Source organism: Protomyctophum bolini, assembly GCF_963924005.1.
Source record: "Protomyctophum bolini genome assembly, chromosome: 22".
Taxonomy (NCBI): Eukaryota; Metazoa; Chordata; class Actinopteri; order Myctophiformes; family Myctophidae; genus Protomyctophum; species Protomyctophum bolini.
Window position 1 is genome coordinate 4,762,430 of NC_137883.1, and position 18,829 is coordinate 4,781,258.

Consider the following 18,829-nt stretch of genomic DNA (forward strand, 5'->3'; position numbering starts at 1 on the left):
TGTGTGCGCCCACATCACTCTTCTCCCTGTGTGTGTGCGCCCACATCACTCTTCTCCCTGTGTGTGCAGCGCCCACATCACTCTTCTCCCTGTGTGTGCGCCCACATCACTCTTCTCCCTGTGTGCAGCGCCCACATCACTCTTCCCCCTGTGTGTGCGCCCACATCACTCTTCTCCCTGTGTGTGTGCGCCCACATCACTCTTCTCCCTGTGTGTGTGCGCCCACATCACTCTTCCCCCTGTGTGTGCGCCCACATCACTCTCCCCCTGTGTGCAGCGCCCACATCACTCTTCTCCCTGTGTGTGTGCGCCCACATCACTCTTCCCCCTGTGTGTGCGCCCACATCACTCTTCCCCCTTTGTGTGCGCCCACATCACTCTTCCCCCTGTGTGTGTGCGCCCACATCACTCTTCCCCCTGTGTGTGTGCGCGCCCACATCACTCTTCTCCCTGTGTGTGTGCGCCCACATCACTCTTCTCCCTGTGTGTGTGCGCCCAGATCACTCTTCTCCCTGTGTGTGCGCCCACATCACTCTTCCAAGTGCAAGGGCACAAACAAAGAAAACAACCCCGAACCAACCCAAAGTGCAAAGGGCACAAAATAAACGGAGAACCATAAAGCAATGGAGACAGACGGGACGGCGAATACAAAAAATAAATAAGATAATCAGAAAACGTCTTTCAATTAAATTGCTAACTGTGAGTATTACGAAAGCCTGAATGGCTTTCATAATACTCACAGTTATAATTTTCAAGGATGGGTTGAATGGTGTTGCATGCAGCGCTCCGTATACGGTTCTGTTTCCTCTCATGTATAATGGATGATGTGTCTCTCCTTTGTGCCCGTGCTGCCGATTCTAATCGCAGCCCGGGCTCCGTTGGAATAATACAAACGGAATTGTAATATTAAAAAAAAAAAAAAAAATGTCTGCAAGCTTCTGAGGGCCACGCCGCCGCGCACGCTAAGCGAAAACAGTGGAAACCTGACACTTATGAAATCATATTTGAGGCCCCCGGGAATGAACAACAAAACACAGAAAGATGGAATAGTATCAGACGGGAAAGATAATAGATTTAATCAGACCAGTGGAATCAGTCCAGTGGAAACCTCGTATGAATCTGGTCTCAGGTCAGAATGGGTTAAGAATAGAATTACAACAAGACGGCCTCAGCGGTCCCAGGCACCTTGGCTGGTAATCCAGTCTGGCAGTGTGTGGCCGCGGGTTCGACTCCCGATCCCGACGGCCTTTAATGCATGTCACCCCCCCCCCCCTTCCCCCTCATCTCTCTCCCCATTTCCTGTCAGCCTACACTGTCTGTCCCTCCATAAAATATATAAAATAAAGGCGATTACAACAATTACAACAACAAGACTCAGTTCAAAGTGACAAAGCATCAATTCAACTATTACGGGGTGTTTTCAATTTACAATTTAGGCATTAAAGTAAGACGCTCTTGATCCAGAGCGACTTACATTTAAGCAAAAACAAAAAGCACATCATACATTTCAGCAGTGGCCCGTTTGTTTTGTACAGAATGCCGCGAGTTGCGATGAAACTACTGCACGCATATTCCTTCCTTCCCACTGGGCTGAGGAAGAAATGCCACCCCGAGTGGTGGCATTTTTTTTAACTTTTATTTGGGTGGCTGTGGCTGGGGAAACAATGCACCCAGCATGCTCCCAAACGGGAGGAAAGAATTAAGGGACTGTCACAGAAAAGAGTCGAGTGGAATACAACAGAGAGGGCTTATAGCAAGAAGACTGGAGCGGAACATGCGGATATATATATATATTGTATATTATATAATGTATATTTTGTATTTATGTTTGTATTTATATTATATATATATTATAGCAAGAAGAATGGAGCGGAACATGCGGGTGAAGAGAATGAAAGTCACTTGTAAGCAGCCTGCCTGTCTGTGCCACAGGATATATTGTAGCTGAATATATATATATATATATATATATATATTTTGTATCCTCTTTTTCTACTGAGGCCTCTGTTTCACTTAACCTTGTACCAGGAGTTAAGCATATATTCCTAAATCGGGAATCTACAATGGTCTGTGATGATGAGGCTGGAGCAGTCGTTAAATCTCTATAGCACGGCGGACATGACATTCTGCACTGTACAGTAGCAGCATACACTACTCATCGTGTGGTGATGATGATAGCTTGCATGAATATTTTACTGTAACACATTTTCGGAACAGGACTTTGGAGTGCAATGGGGCTGTGTGGGGTTGGGGGGGTTGGACTGGGGAGCACTCAATGTCTTGTTCAATGGCACGGGACAGGACAGGTGAGGACTCAAGTGTCACTTTAGACGGTATAGAGCCCTGCACATATCACTCCCTTGGGGTGATATGATGCTATTGGTGGTTCTGGACAACCATATATATATCTCTCTCTCTCTCTCTCTCTCTCTCTCTCTCTCTCTCTCTCTCTCTCTCATATCTATCTTCTATCTTTCCATATATCTATAAATGCACCAAGTCTCTGTGTGTACGTCTGTCTCTAATCCAACGTGAACTCCAACTCGAGAACCGTTCGTTCGCCCCGCCGACTTCAAATGCGACACACACACACACACACACACACACACACGTTCCACCCCAGTAGCTTTCTGCACATTTTCCTATATATATATATATAATGCCTAATTTGCATATTTAAATGTCCAATTTCGGAACATTTCAATGCAATGAACCATTGCTTCGTGTAATCGACTGGGGAACGTTTCACGGCGATAACTATTAATTACATGTTTACCTATTCACCTCCTATCGTGGTATATGTATCGCCGTGTAAATAACAATGTGTGATGAATATGAAAAAGCTATACTACTGTGGAAGGGTCTATCTCTATCGCATAGCTCTCTGACCGACCCATGCAGGCAGATGTAGAAGTGTCTAGCAGACAAAGATGGATTGTGTGTGCATCTGTAGACGGCATCCTGCTATGCTATATCATGCGCTATGAGGTTCTGTCAAGTTTAATACGGGCCCTTAACCCATTTAGAACCTGGGAACGACTCCACAGAATGTCTTCTAAATCCTGACAGTTTTCTGAACAACATCATGTTTCTACTGTATGTCAGTGGTTCTCAAATATATTATTATATATACATATTATATGTATTTTCGACCGACCCCCCCATCTGAAAATATGTAGTTCCAGCTATACCTCCCAGAAGCAAATATTTGAGTTTAAAAACGTTCGCTGTAGTGTGAAACAATATATTCAAAGATTTTGCACTATACATCTTCACGATTTTTCTAAAACAGCAGACCTACAAGCTGCGGCTATACGAGCTTGTAGATCTGCTATTTTTCCAATAGCTAAAGCATAACATATAATGCTTGAAAACAGTCCAAAAGGGGTTCCCCGGCGCCCAGAAGTATATAGCAGTGTATGGAGATTTGAAAGAAGTCCCACAATGTGTTTTGAGTGCGTTTAACCTGCTGTCTAATTGGCTGGACCTAAATAATTGACGGAGCGTGAACACGTACGTGCACACACAGATTCCCCAAGACCTTTATAGGTATACAGGTATACACAGATTGAAGAGTGAGTGAGTGTGTGTGTGTGTGTGTGTGTGTGTGTGTGCGTGTGTGTGTGCGTGTGTGTGCGTGCGCGGTGTACCTATTTCCATCTGCCCCAATGAGGCTTAAAACTAATTTTACGGCCATGTCTCTTTGGGGTCTTTTCCCCCGTGAAAGAAGGGAGATGATGGAGTGACTGCACTGCCTCTTGTTAAATTCAACCTGCGACATCGGAAGTCATATGATGAGAAATGACATCCGCCGATGCAATTTGTCATCTTTAATTTCCTCTATTCTCCCTTCCGTCGCTCTGCTCCCTCTCTCTTCTCTCACCTCTCTCTCCTCTCTCTCTCTCTCTCTCTCTCTCTCTCTCTCTCTCTCTCTCTCTCTCTCTCTCTCTCTCTCTCTCTTAAGATAGGCATCACTTAGCAGAAAGACACACATCAATAATAGAATGGTGACAATGGGGCAACGTGATGATGCAAAGTAAATGGGTGCATTGTTGGATTGCACACGTTACAGTTTTTTTCTTTTTTTGTATATTGCTGCCCAAGCCCTGCCTCTCATCCCTGTTAATGTCTGTGTGTTGTCGTGTGTGTGTGTGTGTGTGTGTGTGTGTGTGTGTGTGTGTGTGTACCCCTATACAGAGCAGCACGAGCATTTGGGGATTACCTGTCCCACACGCACCCTGAAAACCGAATCGGATCAGGTCAGCGCGTCTCTGAATTCACCCACACCTCATCCATTGTATTTATATATAGCTCTGTTCATTTATACCCATTCTGACCTGAGATCAGATTCATACGAGGTTTCCACTGGACACACACTGGTCTGATCAACCCATTCTGACCTGAGATCAGATTCTAAAAATGTCAGTCGTTCTTCGATTTTTCAAAAATAGCAGACCTACAAGCTCGTAGCGCGCCACTCGGTGGCGCGCTATGAGCTTGTAGATCTGCTATTTTTCAATAGCTAAAGCATAACATGATGCTAACACCAAAATGGGTTCCCGTTCAGAATGGGTTAAACCCATTCTGACGGTGACCTAAGATCAGATTCTAAAAAAATGTCTGTTTGAAAATGACAGTTCTCTGAAAAAGCTATGTTTCATGTCAGCCGCAGATCTGCTATTTTTCAATAGCTATATAGCGGCCAAATTCATATAAATCTGGGGGGGTCCTTGACATGAAGGTTGAGCACCACTGACATAGAAACAGAGGATTTTCAGAAAAACTGTCAAAATGGGTTAACCCATTCTGAACGGGAACCCATTTCGGTGTTAGCATCATGTCGTGCTTTAGCTATTGAAAAATAGCAGACCTACAAGCTCGCAGCGCGCCACCGAGTGGCGCGCTGCGAGCTTGTAGGTCTGCTATTTTTGAAAAATCGAAGAACGACTGACATTTTTATAGAATCTGATCTCAGGTCAGAATGTGTTAATCAGACCAGTGTGTGTGTGTCCAGTGGAAACCTCGTATGAATCTGATCTCAGGTCAGAATGGGTTAAACTTATCCCCTGCTCAAAAGCCAGGCTGACATTATCAGTGTGTGTGTGTGTGTGTGTGTGTGTCGTCCTCTCATAGTTCATAACAGATGGGATGTGATCATCTAATGTTATAATCACCATTATTTCACTTTGGTGTCTATTCTTTCCCTTTCCTATATGTGCGCTTCAACAACCCCCACTTCATTTCACTTTGACCACTTTTTTAATTTACCACTTCACCACTTTTCAAACTATCCTTCATATAATTAGGTCCTCAGTAAATGTTCATGAGGGAATGCCATGATGTTTTTCTCCTCGGGTCAGTGTCTCGTGGGAGAGGCTACAGCCGGTGGGCAGTTCAGAAACCCAGTCGAGTTTCTTTGGAAGAACATCATTGCATAACAATATGAATTACCGTATGATATCAAGAGGACCGCTCTATTAAAAAAAACAACAAAAAAAACAAACAATCAACATATCAAACATGCAACGCTAAAATATTATTTATTAGGAACAATCGCTTGAGATGAACCATCTCGTTTTCAAGGGGGTCCGCAATTCACAAAATACACTTCATACACATAGACACTTCTTTTACAAACAATTCAACCAGACAAAACAAAACAATACAATACAATTCCTATAGATAAACAAGAGACGAACAACAACAGCAAAACTAAAAAACAAAACAAAAACTGCAACAAAACAACATTTCACATAGCATGGGAACATAACGTAGACATAACACAACATGGATCATTGCATCATGGATCTGCTACAGTGATGAATAATGAAAACATGAACAGGTATAGTCTCAAGATGAGAGGACAGCACAGTTTTTTAAACAAATGAAAAGATGTTATTGAACGAATATGGACGGGTATAGATTGTTCCAGTCTTTGAACATAAATTATTTTTTGAATTCTCTTATAGAGTCTCCTCTCTCCTCACCTCCACAGTGGGGGGGGGAGGAGTTAGCCCTTTTAGCACGCCCGAGTGACGGACCTTTTTTGCGACGACGTCATCAAAACGCGTCTCCTATCTCAGACGACGGGTTCAGATTTAACCTCCGGAGGTCGCCCGAACCCCGTCAGATGGCGGGTTGTATTAAGGTTTATAATATTTCTGAGAAAGTTCCCCTTGCATGACTTTGTCTAAATATTCGATTGAAATCACCTCTGTTTTTTGTTTTTTTCTTCTTAATCTGAAACGTTTTGTAAATATGATTTTAGGCATACTTATACCTATTATATCTGCTCTTTTTCGCCCCAAATGACACTCTTTCTCCAGTGAAGTTCACACCTCCCTTCCGGCTGGAGACAGGCACTGCATGTTCAAGCTAAAAATGGGTCATTTGCGTTCCAACTACTTCCACTTGCATTACGAATGTATACACTCACAACACATGACAGTATCATAGACACTAAATGTTGTTTTTAGAGGTTATAGTCAGTCAAAAGATAACGGTTCTGTCCGTCCTTCTTTGTCTGTGTAAACTTTTGTGTGCCCCAGAGCCATATATATATATATATATATTATATGGGTATTCTCCGGTGTGCATGAAGCATTATAATATAAAGCAGTCCACAATGGACACACCTTAAATCGAGAACACGCTTTCTTAATTGATTTTGATTAGCCGCAGGCCTGTTCCTTAATATACTGTTCGTCACTCATCTGAGCCACGGCAGCACTCTCTATTTGACTCTCTCTCTCTCTCTCTCTCTCTCTCTCTCTCTCTCTCTCTCTCTCTCTCTCTCTCTCTCTCTCTCTCTCTCTCTCTCTCTCTCTCTCTCTCTCTCTCTCTCTCTCTCTCTCTCCCTCTCTCTCTCCCTCCCTCCAGCACACCTCCTGTGTGAAACGCCGGCGGGTTCCGACCCCGAGTCGCCACCGCGAGACTCGGACAACAACAACCACCTCCACCTGCACCACCCCCACCACCACCCCAACGCCAACAACAACAAGGGCTCCGTCGCGGCGTCAGACCCACCAGAGCCGCCCGCCGGCCTGCCGCTGCTGCAACAGGTGAAAGAAGAACCCGCGCTGCTGCTGCTGCCGCAGCCGGTCTTCCTCCAGCCTCCTCCTCCTCCTCCTCCTCCTCCTCCGTCGTCCACCACCACCACCACCGCCATCGTCGCCAAGAAGAAGCCTCCGGCGGTAGCCGTCCGGCTCTCCCTCGAGCGCAGCTTCTCGGCCGAGGAGGACCAGCAGAAGTGCGTGGCGTGCGCCCTGCAGCCCGCCCGCGTCGTCTACGCCGTCACCACCACCGCCAACGCCAACGCCATCGCCACCACCACCTCCTCCCAGCTGCGCCACGGCATGCTGATGAGCGGGGGCGGCGGGGGAGGCGGGGGCAGCGGCCGGGGGAGCAAGGAGAGCCTGGAGCTGGACGTCCTGAAGGAGCAGCAGCGGTCGTCGTCGGATCGAGGAGGCGGAGGAGGAGGAGGAGGATCTAAGGGAGAGCCACATGCACACCTCCATGCCTCCTCTGGGTCCACGCTGTCCACGTCTCCTTCCTCCTCCTCCTCCTCCACGTCCCCGGTCCAGTACCACCAACATGGCGGCGGCGGCGGGCGCATGAGCAGCGTAGGAGGAGGCCATCACCACGGGAACCATCACCACGGCGGCAGCCATCAGCATTCGTCCACGAGCGGCGGCGGTGGTGGCGCCCGGAGTTCCTCCGGCGCAGGAAAACATTCCCACGGCAGCCACAGCAGCAGCAACAACCACCACCTCGGCCAGCCTCCTCCGCTCTTCATGCAGACCTCGGTCAGCGCCCACAACCTCCGCAGCTGGGGCGAGGGGGTCAAGGGGGAGGTGGAGGTGGAGTGCGGCGGCGGCGGTGGCGGTGGCGCCCCCTCCCCCTCGACGGCGCGCAGCCAGGGCTCCCTGGACCAGCTGGAGAACTCGTCGTCGTCTTCGTCGTCCCTCCGCGGGACCGCCGGCGAAGCATCAGGCAAGCAGCCGACGATGCACCGAGAACAAAAACACCACCGCCCGATAGAGAGGATTAGGAGTGTGGACCGCATGACTGTTGTCTCCGGGCAGGAGAGAGGTGAGAGGGGGGGGGGGGGGGGGGGGGTTGGCGGAGGAGACGACACTATGAGGAGAGAAAGGGAGAGAGGCGCTGAAATCCTAAAAACGTGGAGGGGGGGGGGTTATGTTATGTTATCCCGTTCTGACCTGAGATCAGATTCATTCATACGAGGTTTCCCCGCACTGGACAACGCACTGGTCTGATTATATAACCCATTCTGACCTGAGATCAGATTCTATAAAAAATGTCAGTCGTTTCTTCGATTTTTTTGAAAAATAGCAGACCTATACGAGGTCGTATGAGCTTGTAGATCTGCTGTTTTTCAATAGCTAAAGCATAGCATGACACCAATATGAGTTCCCGTTCAGAATGGGTTATTGATCATATTCCCGTTCTCTTATACGTATTGTCTATGCCAGTGGTTATAATAGTTAACTAAAACTAACGGAAAAAACGAAAACTAGAATTTAGAAAAAACAAACATTTTAGTTAACTGAAACTAATAAAAAATAAATTAAAAAGCGATGACTAAACTGAAACTGTATCGTGTGTGTCCTCAAAACTGACTGAAATTATAGACAAAATACCCTTAGTTTTTATCAATAAGTAGGCCTACTGTATATGCCTTTCGGATATTTATCATATAATACTTCTAAATTCATTAGATTAATTTCCTAAAACTAAACTATGACTAAACTAGAACTAAGCATTTTCACCAAAATAAAAACTAAATAAAAACTAGCAAACCCGCTCTAAAAGCTAAACTAAAACTAACTGAATTAGAAAAGAAATATGTCAAAACTAACTAAAACTAAACTATAATGAAAAAAACAAAACTATTTCAAGGACCCCCCCCCCCCCCCAGTTTGAAATCCATTAGTCTACGAACCCCCCCCCCCCCCCCCCCCCCCATGTATATTGTAAAATCAATGTTAATTTAACTCTGAGAGTGTACAAATGGTTCCATTTGTATACACTCTCAGAGTTACAGACCCATAAGGGTTCCATTTTGGTTCCAAACTGTCATTTATCGGAACCACTGGTCTATACTCTGGGTTTTGGGGTTCACCGTTAATGGAATAGGGTCAAAACGGTGGTGTTGGGTTTTAGACCAGGGTGGAAATTCTATTTGAACGCGTTCCAAATGTTTGGAGGGAAAAGACCAGAATGGCACAGAGAATGGCATGTGTTGAAATTAATTAGACATTTCATCAAAGAAATGACTAACTTTATCTCACACACACTTTATATATAATGTAGTGTTTCCTCATTTTCAACCTAAGTAATATCTACACTAGATTATATATATATATATATATTTTTTAGCATGACAGTTAACAATACTTAATAATAATAATAATAATATACCTGTAGCATACGCCATTGAGAGACATTATCACATGTATTTGTTTTATACAAGGAATGAAAATATGAAATAATTTCCCATAGTCATTTTGTCATTTGCAAGGAGGTGTTCTAAATTCTCAGGGATGGAAATTACGAGAACATTCTGTGTTTCCGAATATTCTACTGGATAGATTTTTTTTTTTTTACCCGTGTTGAAAATGACAAATGTACAAAACTCGATGTTTTAATCATCCTCAGGTCTAATATATGCATATCTTAAAAGTACAAGAACGTAAAAAAAGCTACTCCACTACAGTAACAAAATAGTAAACAAAAATAGTAAACAATATATTGTGGCCGGCCCAGCTGTTAACCCATTATGTTATAATTTAGCTATTGAAAAAATAGCAGATCTACAAGCTCATAGCGCGCCACCGAGTGGCGCGCTACGAGCTTGTATGTCTGCTGTTCTTTTTTTTTTTTTATCGTGAAAATGTGGCGTCAAAACCCGACAGAAAACTTTCAGGATGTTTAGAAGACATTTTATGAATTTCGATTAAAGTGAGGGAGGGGACGGCTGCATATCATTATAGAGTCAGTGAAAAAACACTTGGGACTCAAATCAGTTTCCTCCTGGGTCTGACAGGTTTTTCTTTTTAAGACTATATAGACGTTGGACGTGACGTGGTGGTCTATATATTCTGACTCTTCGTCTCTCCGTCTCTCTCTCTCTCTCTCTCTCTCTCTCCTCCGCTGTCTCCCCTGTGTGTCTCCCTCTCTCTCTCTCCCTCGTGCGGAGTGAGTGGCGGACGGTGGCGGCGGTGGTGGTGGTGGTGGTGCGCGGGTGTTGCTGTCACTGGTTTTTGTGCATTCATTATATATATATATCCTCTCACTATATATTCATTAATCTCGACCCCTTTTCATAATACTGTAACCCTCGCTGTTTTTTTACCGCGGCTTTTTTTTTGTGCAACGTGACGCAATGACTGTTTCTCTGCTCTCTCTCTCTCTCTCTCTCTCTCTCTCTCTCTGCAGAGGAAAATAACTGGTTCCCAAAGGAAAACATGTTCAGCTTTCAGACGGCCACGACCACCATGCAGGCGTAAGTGTGTGTGTGTGTGCGCGTGTGCGTGTGTGTGTGTGTGTGTGTGTGTGTGTGTGTGTGTGTGTGTGTGCGTGTGCGTGTGCACGCGTGCGTGTGCGCGAGCAATGCGGCCGTTCTGTCTTCTTGAACTGTCTCGGAGCAAAACAAGCTGTCACAGTCACTGAACGTCCATGACACATTGGCGGCTCTGTTGTGCCCGTCTACCCAGACAGTACCTGTCTGTCCAGGTGTCACTATATATGCCTTCCCCTCTCTCTCTCTCTCTCTATATTCTCTCTCTTAACCCATTTAGACCTGGGAACGCATTCAACAAAATGCCTTCTAAATCCCGACAGTTTTGTTGAAAAAAAAACCTTATGTTTCTGTGTGTCAGTCATTTTCATGTCGAAAATCTTTGCTTTCCCCCGGAAGCAAAGATTTGAGTTAAAAACATATACGCTCTGAAATAATATATATTCAAAGATTTTCACTATTTACACGATCTTTCTAAAATATAGCTAAAGTATAACATAATGCTTTTAACCCATTCTGTACGGGAACCCCTTTTGGTGTTTAAGCATTATGTTATACTTTAGCTATTGAAGAATATAGCATATCTACAAGCTCATAGCGCGCTGTGAACTTGTAGGTCTGCTATTTTAGAAAAATTGTGAAAATGTGCCTTTTTTTTCAAATTTCGACGTCAGGCCTAAATGGGTTAAACACCAAAAAGGGTCCCCGCCCAAGATGTGTCAACTCCAGCTTATACTCTTTGCACCATGGGCTCCCATCGAGAACGCATCATGTGTCCCTCATTGTTCTTCAATCTAATGTGCTTTTTTTCCTTTCTCCCCTTCTCTCTTATGTTTCATGCAAATTGATATTGGGACACTCGCCAGGATATCGTGAGTATTTCAACATGCCTGCACTGTTGTTTTTTTTTTTTTAAACTCCTGCTCTTTCCCTCACCGCTTATCCTCAATAACCTCAATATTAGCCATTTAACTCTTCCCCTACAATTATCACCCTATCATACGTATACCTGGAGCCACACTGAGGTGTATATATAGGCCTACAGTACACAAGTAAAGTGAATGTTTGCACAACATGGATTTTAATAATTGAACGCAGTTTTGGGACGAGAAATCTCATGTGCATTTTGGAGTTTGTTTCGTTTTTCTGATGTATTTATCTGAACTCACTGAATTGATATAAGTAAATAAATAAAAATACATCGCATGGATGCACCTGGGACGTATCCTCAGTGATGTATAGCCTGGGGTCAACGGGGTTTCACCTGGGACGTATCCTCAGTGATGTATAGCCTGGGGTCAACGGGGTTTCGGGGTCTTCCAACATCATACCCCTCACCCAGCCCGGGGGTTGATCAAATCCCGACTCACGTCCCAGTAGCTATACCCTCGGAAAATGGGGGAGGACTGGCCATAAGGGCCGATTCATGGACACTGGGCTTACACTTACTTCCTGGACTACAATTCCCATAATGCTCTGGTGCACTGCTCCTCCTTGTGGATAGGGGGAGGGCTGTGTCCATGACATCCATGACACCGGGCTCACTGCTAAAATCTAAAATATCTAAAACCACATATTACACACATAAAGACCCCCCAGGAAAGTATCCCTTTAAGACTGAGGTTAGGGTTAGCGACCTACGTGGCCCGTTAAGACCGAGGTTAGGGTTAGCGACCTACGTGGCCGGTTAAGACCGAGGTTAGGGTTAGCGACCTACGTGGCCCGTTAAGACCGAGGTTAGGGTTAGTGACCTACGTGGCCGGTTAAGACCGAGGTTAGGGTTATAGCGACCTACGTGGCCGGTTAAGACCGAGGTTAGGGTTATAGCGACCTACGTGGCCGGTTAAGACTGATGTTAGGGTTAGTGACCTACGTGGCTGGTTAAGACCGAGGTTAGGGTTAGCGACCTACGTGGCCGGTTAAGACTGAGGTTAGGGTTAGCGACCTACGTGGCCGGTTAAGACTGAGGTTAGGGTTAGCGACCTACGTGGCCGGTTAAGACCGAGGTTAGGGTTAGCGACCTACGTGGCCGGTTAAGACTGATGTTAGGGTTAGTGACCTACGTGGCTGGTTAAGACTGAGGTTAGGGTTAGTGACCTGAAGCACTGAGAAAACTGTTGCGCCTTTCTTCGTCCTTTTTTTCTCTTTAAACTTGACTACGGTAGCGGTGGTCTCAAAAACATAAGGGGATCTTTGACAGGAAAAGACTCGCTCACCGTATAAACAAAGAAGTAAAACTCCTTAGACTTTGAGACTTTGAAAAATAAAATGTCTTTTATTTTAAGATGCTGTGCTCATGGTGCTCTGTGCTCATGGTGAGATTAAAAAGCAAAACGTTTTCGGTCCTCAGACCTTCGTCAGTGCTATGGTTTTTTACAGACAAAGAAGGGTTAGTGACCTACCTGTATATGCCGGTTAAGATGGTGGGCGCTTTGTCTGGTGGGCGCTTTGTCTGATTATTTGAAGTCTACTTTTGTGTCTGTGTGCGTCTAGAACTCTGAATACACTATTTGCGCACATGTAGGCACGTGCACACGGGTGCACGTGTGTGTGTGTGTGTGTGTGTGTGTGTGTGTGTGTGTGTGTGTGTGTGTGTGTGTGTGTGTGTGTGTGTGTGTGTGTGTGTGTGTGTGTGTGTGTGTGTGTGTGTGTGCGCGCGCGTGACGTGCCGTGGTACAGAAACAAAATAAATCACCATTACACCACTGTTTAAATCGGAGATTATAGGATAAGTGGTCGGAATATGAAGAGATCGGGAATTATGACATAGCACCAAAAATGGGAAAAGTTGGAGCTCCAACTAAGGGGCTTCTTGCAGCAGTAAATCGAGCAGTAAGCCACATTATACAACAGGTTGTTTCCAGGAAGCAATCTGATTGGTTGAAACAGCCTTCTATAGCCGTGGTTCAAAACGAGCACCACTCCACACCTAATCAAAACAAAGAATGCATGCAGCTGCTCTGTTTTCCCAGAGCGCACGACCAAAGTGTGTCCATGACATCAGAGACACCGGGCTCACTGATACAATCTAAAATATCTAAAACCACACATATTACACACATAAAGTGTCCCTTTAAGTAAGTATCCACCATGCAAACAGTCGACTGTGTAGTGGCCTGCCTATAAGCCCTGTCTTTATAGCTGAAGCCAGTCCTATAATCCAGCCGGTTCTGTCCCTTTGACACCTATACACAGTAGTACAGTATCTTCAGGTTGTACACGATATAACGCCACTATCGGAAGTCCTCCCGACCTTTGTGAACGTCGTGTTTGTGTGACGGTGTTTCGAAAATGACGTAATGAAGTGTACCAGAGAAACGGCTTTTAAATTTGCAAAGTTATCCTGCTGTGTAGGAAAAAAAACATCTTCGCTATCTAAGGCGCCGTTCTTTTAGACGTCGCGCATGAAGGATGGCTCTTTGTCGGGGCTCAATAGCCGTTGCTAAGTAACCTTCTGTCTATGTGTTTTCTAAAAGCAGATGAGTTTTCCTATGTTTGATGACGCTATATGGAGTGATTCGTAGACATCTAGGGCTCCATTTTCGTCACCACTTAAACCCCTTGTCCCTCAAACTTCGAATAGTTAAAATGGCCAGTCTACAAGCTCACAACGTGTCAATGTATAGATTGGCTAGTTGAACTATTCAAAAATGTTTTTCAAAATAGTAAAAAGGTTTAGGGGATAAGGAGCTTAGCTGTGACCGAAATGGAGCCCTTAGTTCCAGAGAAAGGGAAGCAACATGTGCAACTCTTTTTTTATTTATTTAACCAGTAAAAACCACATTGAGACTGAAGCTCAAAGGGAGAACAGGAACGTTTAGTAACGCGACCAATAAGGACTAATAATAAATAAAAACGATACGCAACGGAAATTGCTAGTTAGACTAAAAAGCAAGCAGAACATTTGCTATACGTCAAAGCAGGACCAGTGTATGGGAAGTGTGCCCATTTAAAGATAGGGGAATCACAGCAGCCATGTTTGAGTCTGGTCTGTATTATGGGTCATTCGCTTCGGCAAAAAAAAAAAAGGATTCTAACTATAATTTAACAAATGCCGGTATACCACTTTGAAGGTGCACAGCAAAATGTTCAAAAACTCTGCATGACGGTGTAACATTTGACCCATATATAGGTCAATTCTGTATAGCACTGAGACGGTAAAATGCATGGATGCCTTGTAAGGGTATACATTTTTACAATCTTGCCTTTGAAGTTAAACTGATTTAGCTGCAGCGTGTCATTCCTGAGAAAGAATGATTCATTTCTTCTATATATATATATATATATATATATATATATATATATATATATATATATATATATTTCTTTCTTTTTTTCCATTTGGTTGAACACTTGAGCATGGGTTCATATACAAAGTTTGGCCATATTTTTATCATTAAAAAATAAATTTAAATTATTCCATTTCCCACTTTCTCTCATGTATAACTTGTAGTACCTGCTCTGCATAGTGCATACTCTTATGCATACCCCCCCCCCCCCCCCCCCCGAACCTCAAATGATGTCACACATTGTAGGCTCTGCAGAGCCGAACCGACTTTTATTCGGCTCTAAAATAGGAGTATGAATTAGTCTTAGGGGTACACAATACATGCCCCGCTTATTTTAGGAACACTGACAGATAAACCAAAAAAGTTTCCCTGACATAATTGCTGTACTTCGCAACCCGCGCAAACACCAGCCTAACCTAACTGAACTAACAGCAACCAAACTCCTCCCTATATAGTCCCATAAAATAAAAAAATAAAAGGCCCTGACTCTGCGTCAACCATGTTAACATTGTTCGCTGCTATAGCTCAAATGGCATAAAGATATTTAATTCAAAGTTATATAAGCCCCATATACCTTGTTGGTTCAGGATTTCCCAGTCAGCTATATATATATATATATATATATATATATAGGCTATACAATCAAGGTTTACGAAGGGGGATTCCTTCATTCTAAGTAATACGAAAAGGTACTCCAATCACGTAATGATTTGACAGTCAAGATCTGAGCTGGCAGCGTTAAGAAGTCCACTCTCTACTATGACGCTGGCTCTTCCATGCCCTGCACCACAACCCGCTCCCTCATGCTCCCTCCCTTCACGATCGAAGCTATAAACCCTCCGAACTAAAAGGCCTCCTGGCATCAGCCCCTTATCCCATTCTGAACGGGAACCCATTTTTGTGTTAGCATCATGTCATGCTTTAGCTATTGAAAAATAGCAGATCTACAAGCTCATAGCGCGCCACCGAGTGGCGCGCTACGAGCTTGTAGGTCTGCTATTTTTTGAAAAATCGAAGAACGACTGACATTTTTTAAATCTGATCTCAGGTCAGAATGGGTTATAATCAGACCAGTGTGTGTCCTAGTGGAAACCTCATATGAATCTGATCTCAGGTCAGAATGGGTTATAGCGCTGCCTGCAGCATGCCAGCTTAGCGGCGCGCTGTTCCCCAACGCTAAGCCTATAGCATTCTCCCTCTCTCTCTCTCATCTCTTTAATACTGTGCCATGCACGTATACGTCCTGGCAGGACTTTCCGGAGATTTATGGAGAGAAAGAGAGCTGGAGAGAGGGAGCAGGATACGTCAGGAGTCACCCAGAGGTATGATAACCCATTCTGACCGGGCACCCATTTTGGTGTTGGCATCATGTTATGCTTTAGCTATTGAAAAATAGCAGATCTACAAGCTCATATCGCGCCACCGAGTGGCGCGATACGAGCTTGTAGGTCTGCTATTTTTGAAAAATTTGAAGAACGACTGACATTTTTAGAATCTGATCTCAGGTCAGAATGGGTTAATCAGACCAGTGTGTGTCCCGTGGAAACCTCGTATGAATCTGATCTCAGGTCAGAATGGGATAATTATGGTGTGTCGCCAATAATTATGCCCAGAGAGTGCTGCTGTGCTCATTTTCCAAAATACAACTGGGCCTCGCCTCTGTGTGCTTCTCTTATTTAAAGGACAACTTTAGTTTTTTTTCCAACCAAAGGTTCATGTTTTAGGTTGTTATTAGAGAGAGTAAAAGACGTTATTTGCTGCATGCTTTCTTTCGTTTTAGGGATTTAAGTCGCTATAAAATGTTGTAAAAAAAAATACATAATTAGCCCCATGCTCGAATGCCCCCCCCCCCCCCCCCCTGTCAAAAACAGCTAAAAATCCCTAAAGTGAAAGAAAGCAGCAAATGAAAACAAATTGAGACCTATCTTTTACTTTCTCTAATAACAACCTAAAACATGAACCTTGGTTGAAAAAAAAAAAAAACTAAAGTTGTCCGTTGAAATAAAAATAAATAAATAAAAGTCTTCTAAATCCTGACAGTTTTCTGGAAAAACCTAATGTTTCTATATGTCAGTGGTGCTCAATATTTCATGTCAATGGACCCCAAAAAAATATATGTAATATGCCTCCGCCCCTCCGCCCCCTTCCCGGAAGCAAAGAGTTGAGTTAAAATGTTCTCTCTGTAAGAATATATATTCAAAGATTTGAGGCACATTTTCACGATTTTTCAAAAATAGCAGACCTACACGTTCGTAGCGCGCTATGAGCTTGTAGATCTGCTATTTTTCAACAGCTGAAGCATAACATTATGCTTATAACACCAAAAGGGGTTCCCGCCCAGAAAAACCTTTGACTAATTTAACTAAGCCAGACTAATAACTAGGATCCTTTTGGCACAGATTATTATCAGTATTCTTTTCTTTGCATTCCGCCCTGCTATGCCTTTGGTGCACTGTTAGAATGTGGACTGACAGTCACTCGTGGTATAAGTAATATAACATATTCACATGTTTTGTTTCATTACTGACTAAACTACAGTCTCAGTGCAGTCCTTTTCAGTGTTTTTATAACATTCTTATAATGTCTAAGGAAAGCGCAGAAAAGAACCTTGAATAATTCTAGAGAGACATCAAACTTAATCCATTTTGGGCGGGAACCCCCTTTTGTACTGTGTCTTATAAGCATTATGTTATATACTTTAGCTGTTGGAAACTCCTGCATAATAATTCTGGGGGTCCTTTTTTTGATTGATTGATATGTTTATTGGCAATGTTTACATGTACAGAAAAATGCACATATATAGTTATTCATCACCATCAAAAGGATGAATACAAGAAGGCCAACGGCTTATTTCCATTGCAGTCCCTTAGTTAAAAATGAAACGCAACAATGAATGTGTATTGACGCATTGACATGGAAATGCTTGAGAACCACTGACGCATAGAAACATAGGGGTTTTTCAGAAAACTGTCATTTTGTAGAATCGTCCTCGGGTCTAAATGGGTTAAATATATCAGCTCGACGGACTCGACTAGACCCCCTTTATATGTATTTTTTATGAAGAGTGAAGACGCAGAGCGATGTGAACAGAGAGGCTGAATACCCTACTGTACCGAGGAATGATGTTTAACCCATTCTGACCTGAGATCAGATTCATACGAGGTTTCCACTGGACACACACTGGTCTGATTAAACCCATTCTGACCTGAGATCAGATTAAAAAAATGTCAGTCGTTCTTCGATTTTTTCAAAAATAGCAGACCTACAAGCTCGTAGCGCGCCACTCGGTGGCGCGCTATGAGCTTGTAGATCTGCTGTTTTTCAATAGCTAAAGCATAACATGATGCCAACACCGAAATGGGTTCCCGGTCAGAATGGGTTAACATTCTGCTCATAAAACACGGAGCTACAGCGTATCGACTGATCTCGCCAGCGAAGCCTGTCGAGGACTGTTGAGAATGTGGGTCATTATGGGAAAAGTTTGAAAAAGCCATTGAGCTTTTAATGAGTTATAATAAATTAGCATTGTGAGGGGGCCAATGATGTCAGTCTCTTCTCCTGCATGTCCGCTCTGTGACACAAAGGAAAGATCAAAGGGTTGTTTTCGCCGACTGAGACGAAGTGCGAGAAATGTCCGTCGACTGCCTTTTTCCACTGACGAAAACTACATGAAAACTAAGCTACGATGACTGAAACTAAGACTAAATATCCTGACGATTTCGTCAACAAATAAAAACTAGACTAAAATGTTAGGAAGGGACAAGTGGACAAGATATCCAGTATAAGTCATTTCACAATGAAAATAGCTCACAACGCGTTGCGCTGCGACGCGTTGTGAGCTTGTAGATCGGCTATTTTCAGCAAGTGTAAAAAAAACATTTTAGTCGACTAAATCCACTGTAGATTTAGTCTACTAAAGTCTTATGATATTTAGTCGACTAAAACTAGACTAACACTAAGACATTCCAGGTGACTAAAATGTGACTAAACTATTCAAGAG

The 18,829-nt window shown here is 43.8% G+C and overlaps 1 protein-coding gene across 1 annotated transcript in view; it reads left to right on the forward strand.

Annotated features, from left to right (window-relative positions):
• The window catches only part of nsmfa (NMDA receptor synaptonuclear signaling and neuronal migration factor a), a gene marked incomplete at both ends in the record, with an annotated part of 51,715 nt that overhangs the window by 21,181 nt on the left and 11,705 nt on the right, over nt 1-18,829 (forward strand). The window contains 6 exons of the mRNA XM_080756732.1: nt 4,198-4,259; nt 6,880-7,100; nt 7,182-7,864; nt 7,916-8,091; nt 10,459-10,525; nt 10,737-10,755. Of these exons, the coding sequence (XP_080612858.1) occupies nt 4,198-4,259; nt 6,880-7,100; nt 7,182-7,864; nt 7,916-8,091; nt 10,459-10,525; nt 10,737-10,755 (1,228 nt within the window). The remainder of the gene's footprint in view (nt 1-4,197; nt 4,260-6,879; nt 7,101-7,181; nt 7,865-7,915; nt 8,092-10,458; nt 10,526-10,736; nt 10,756-18,829) is intronic.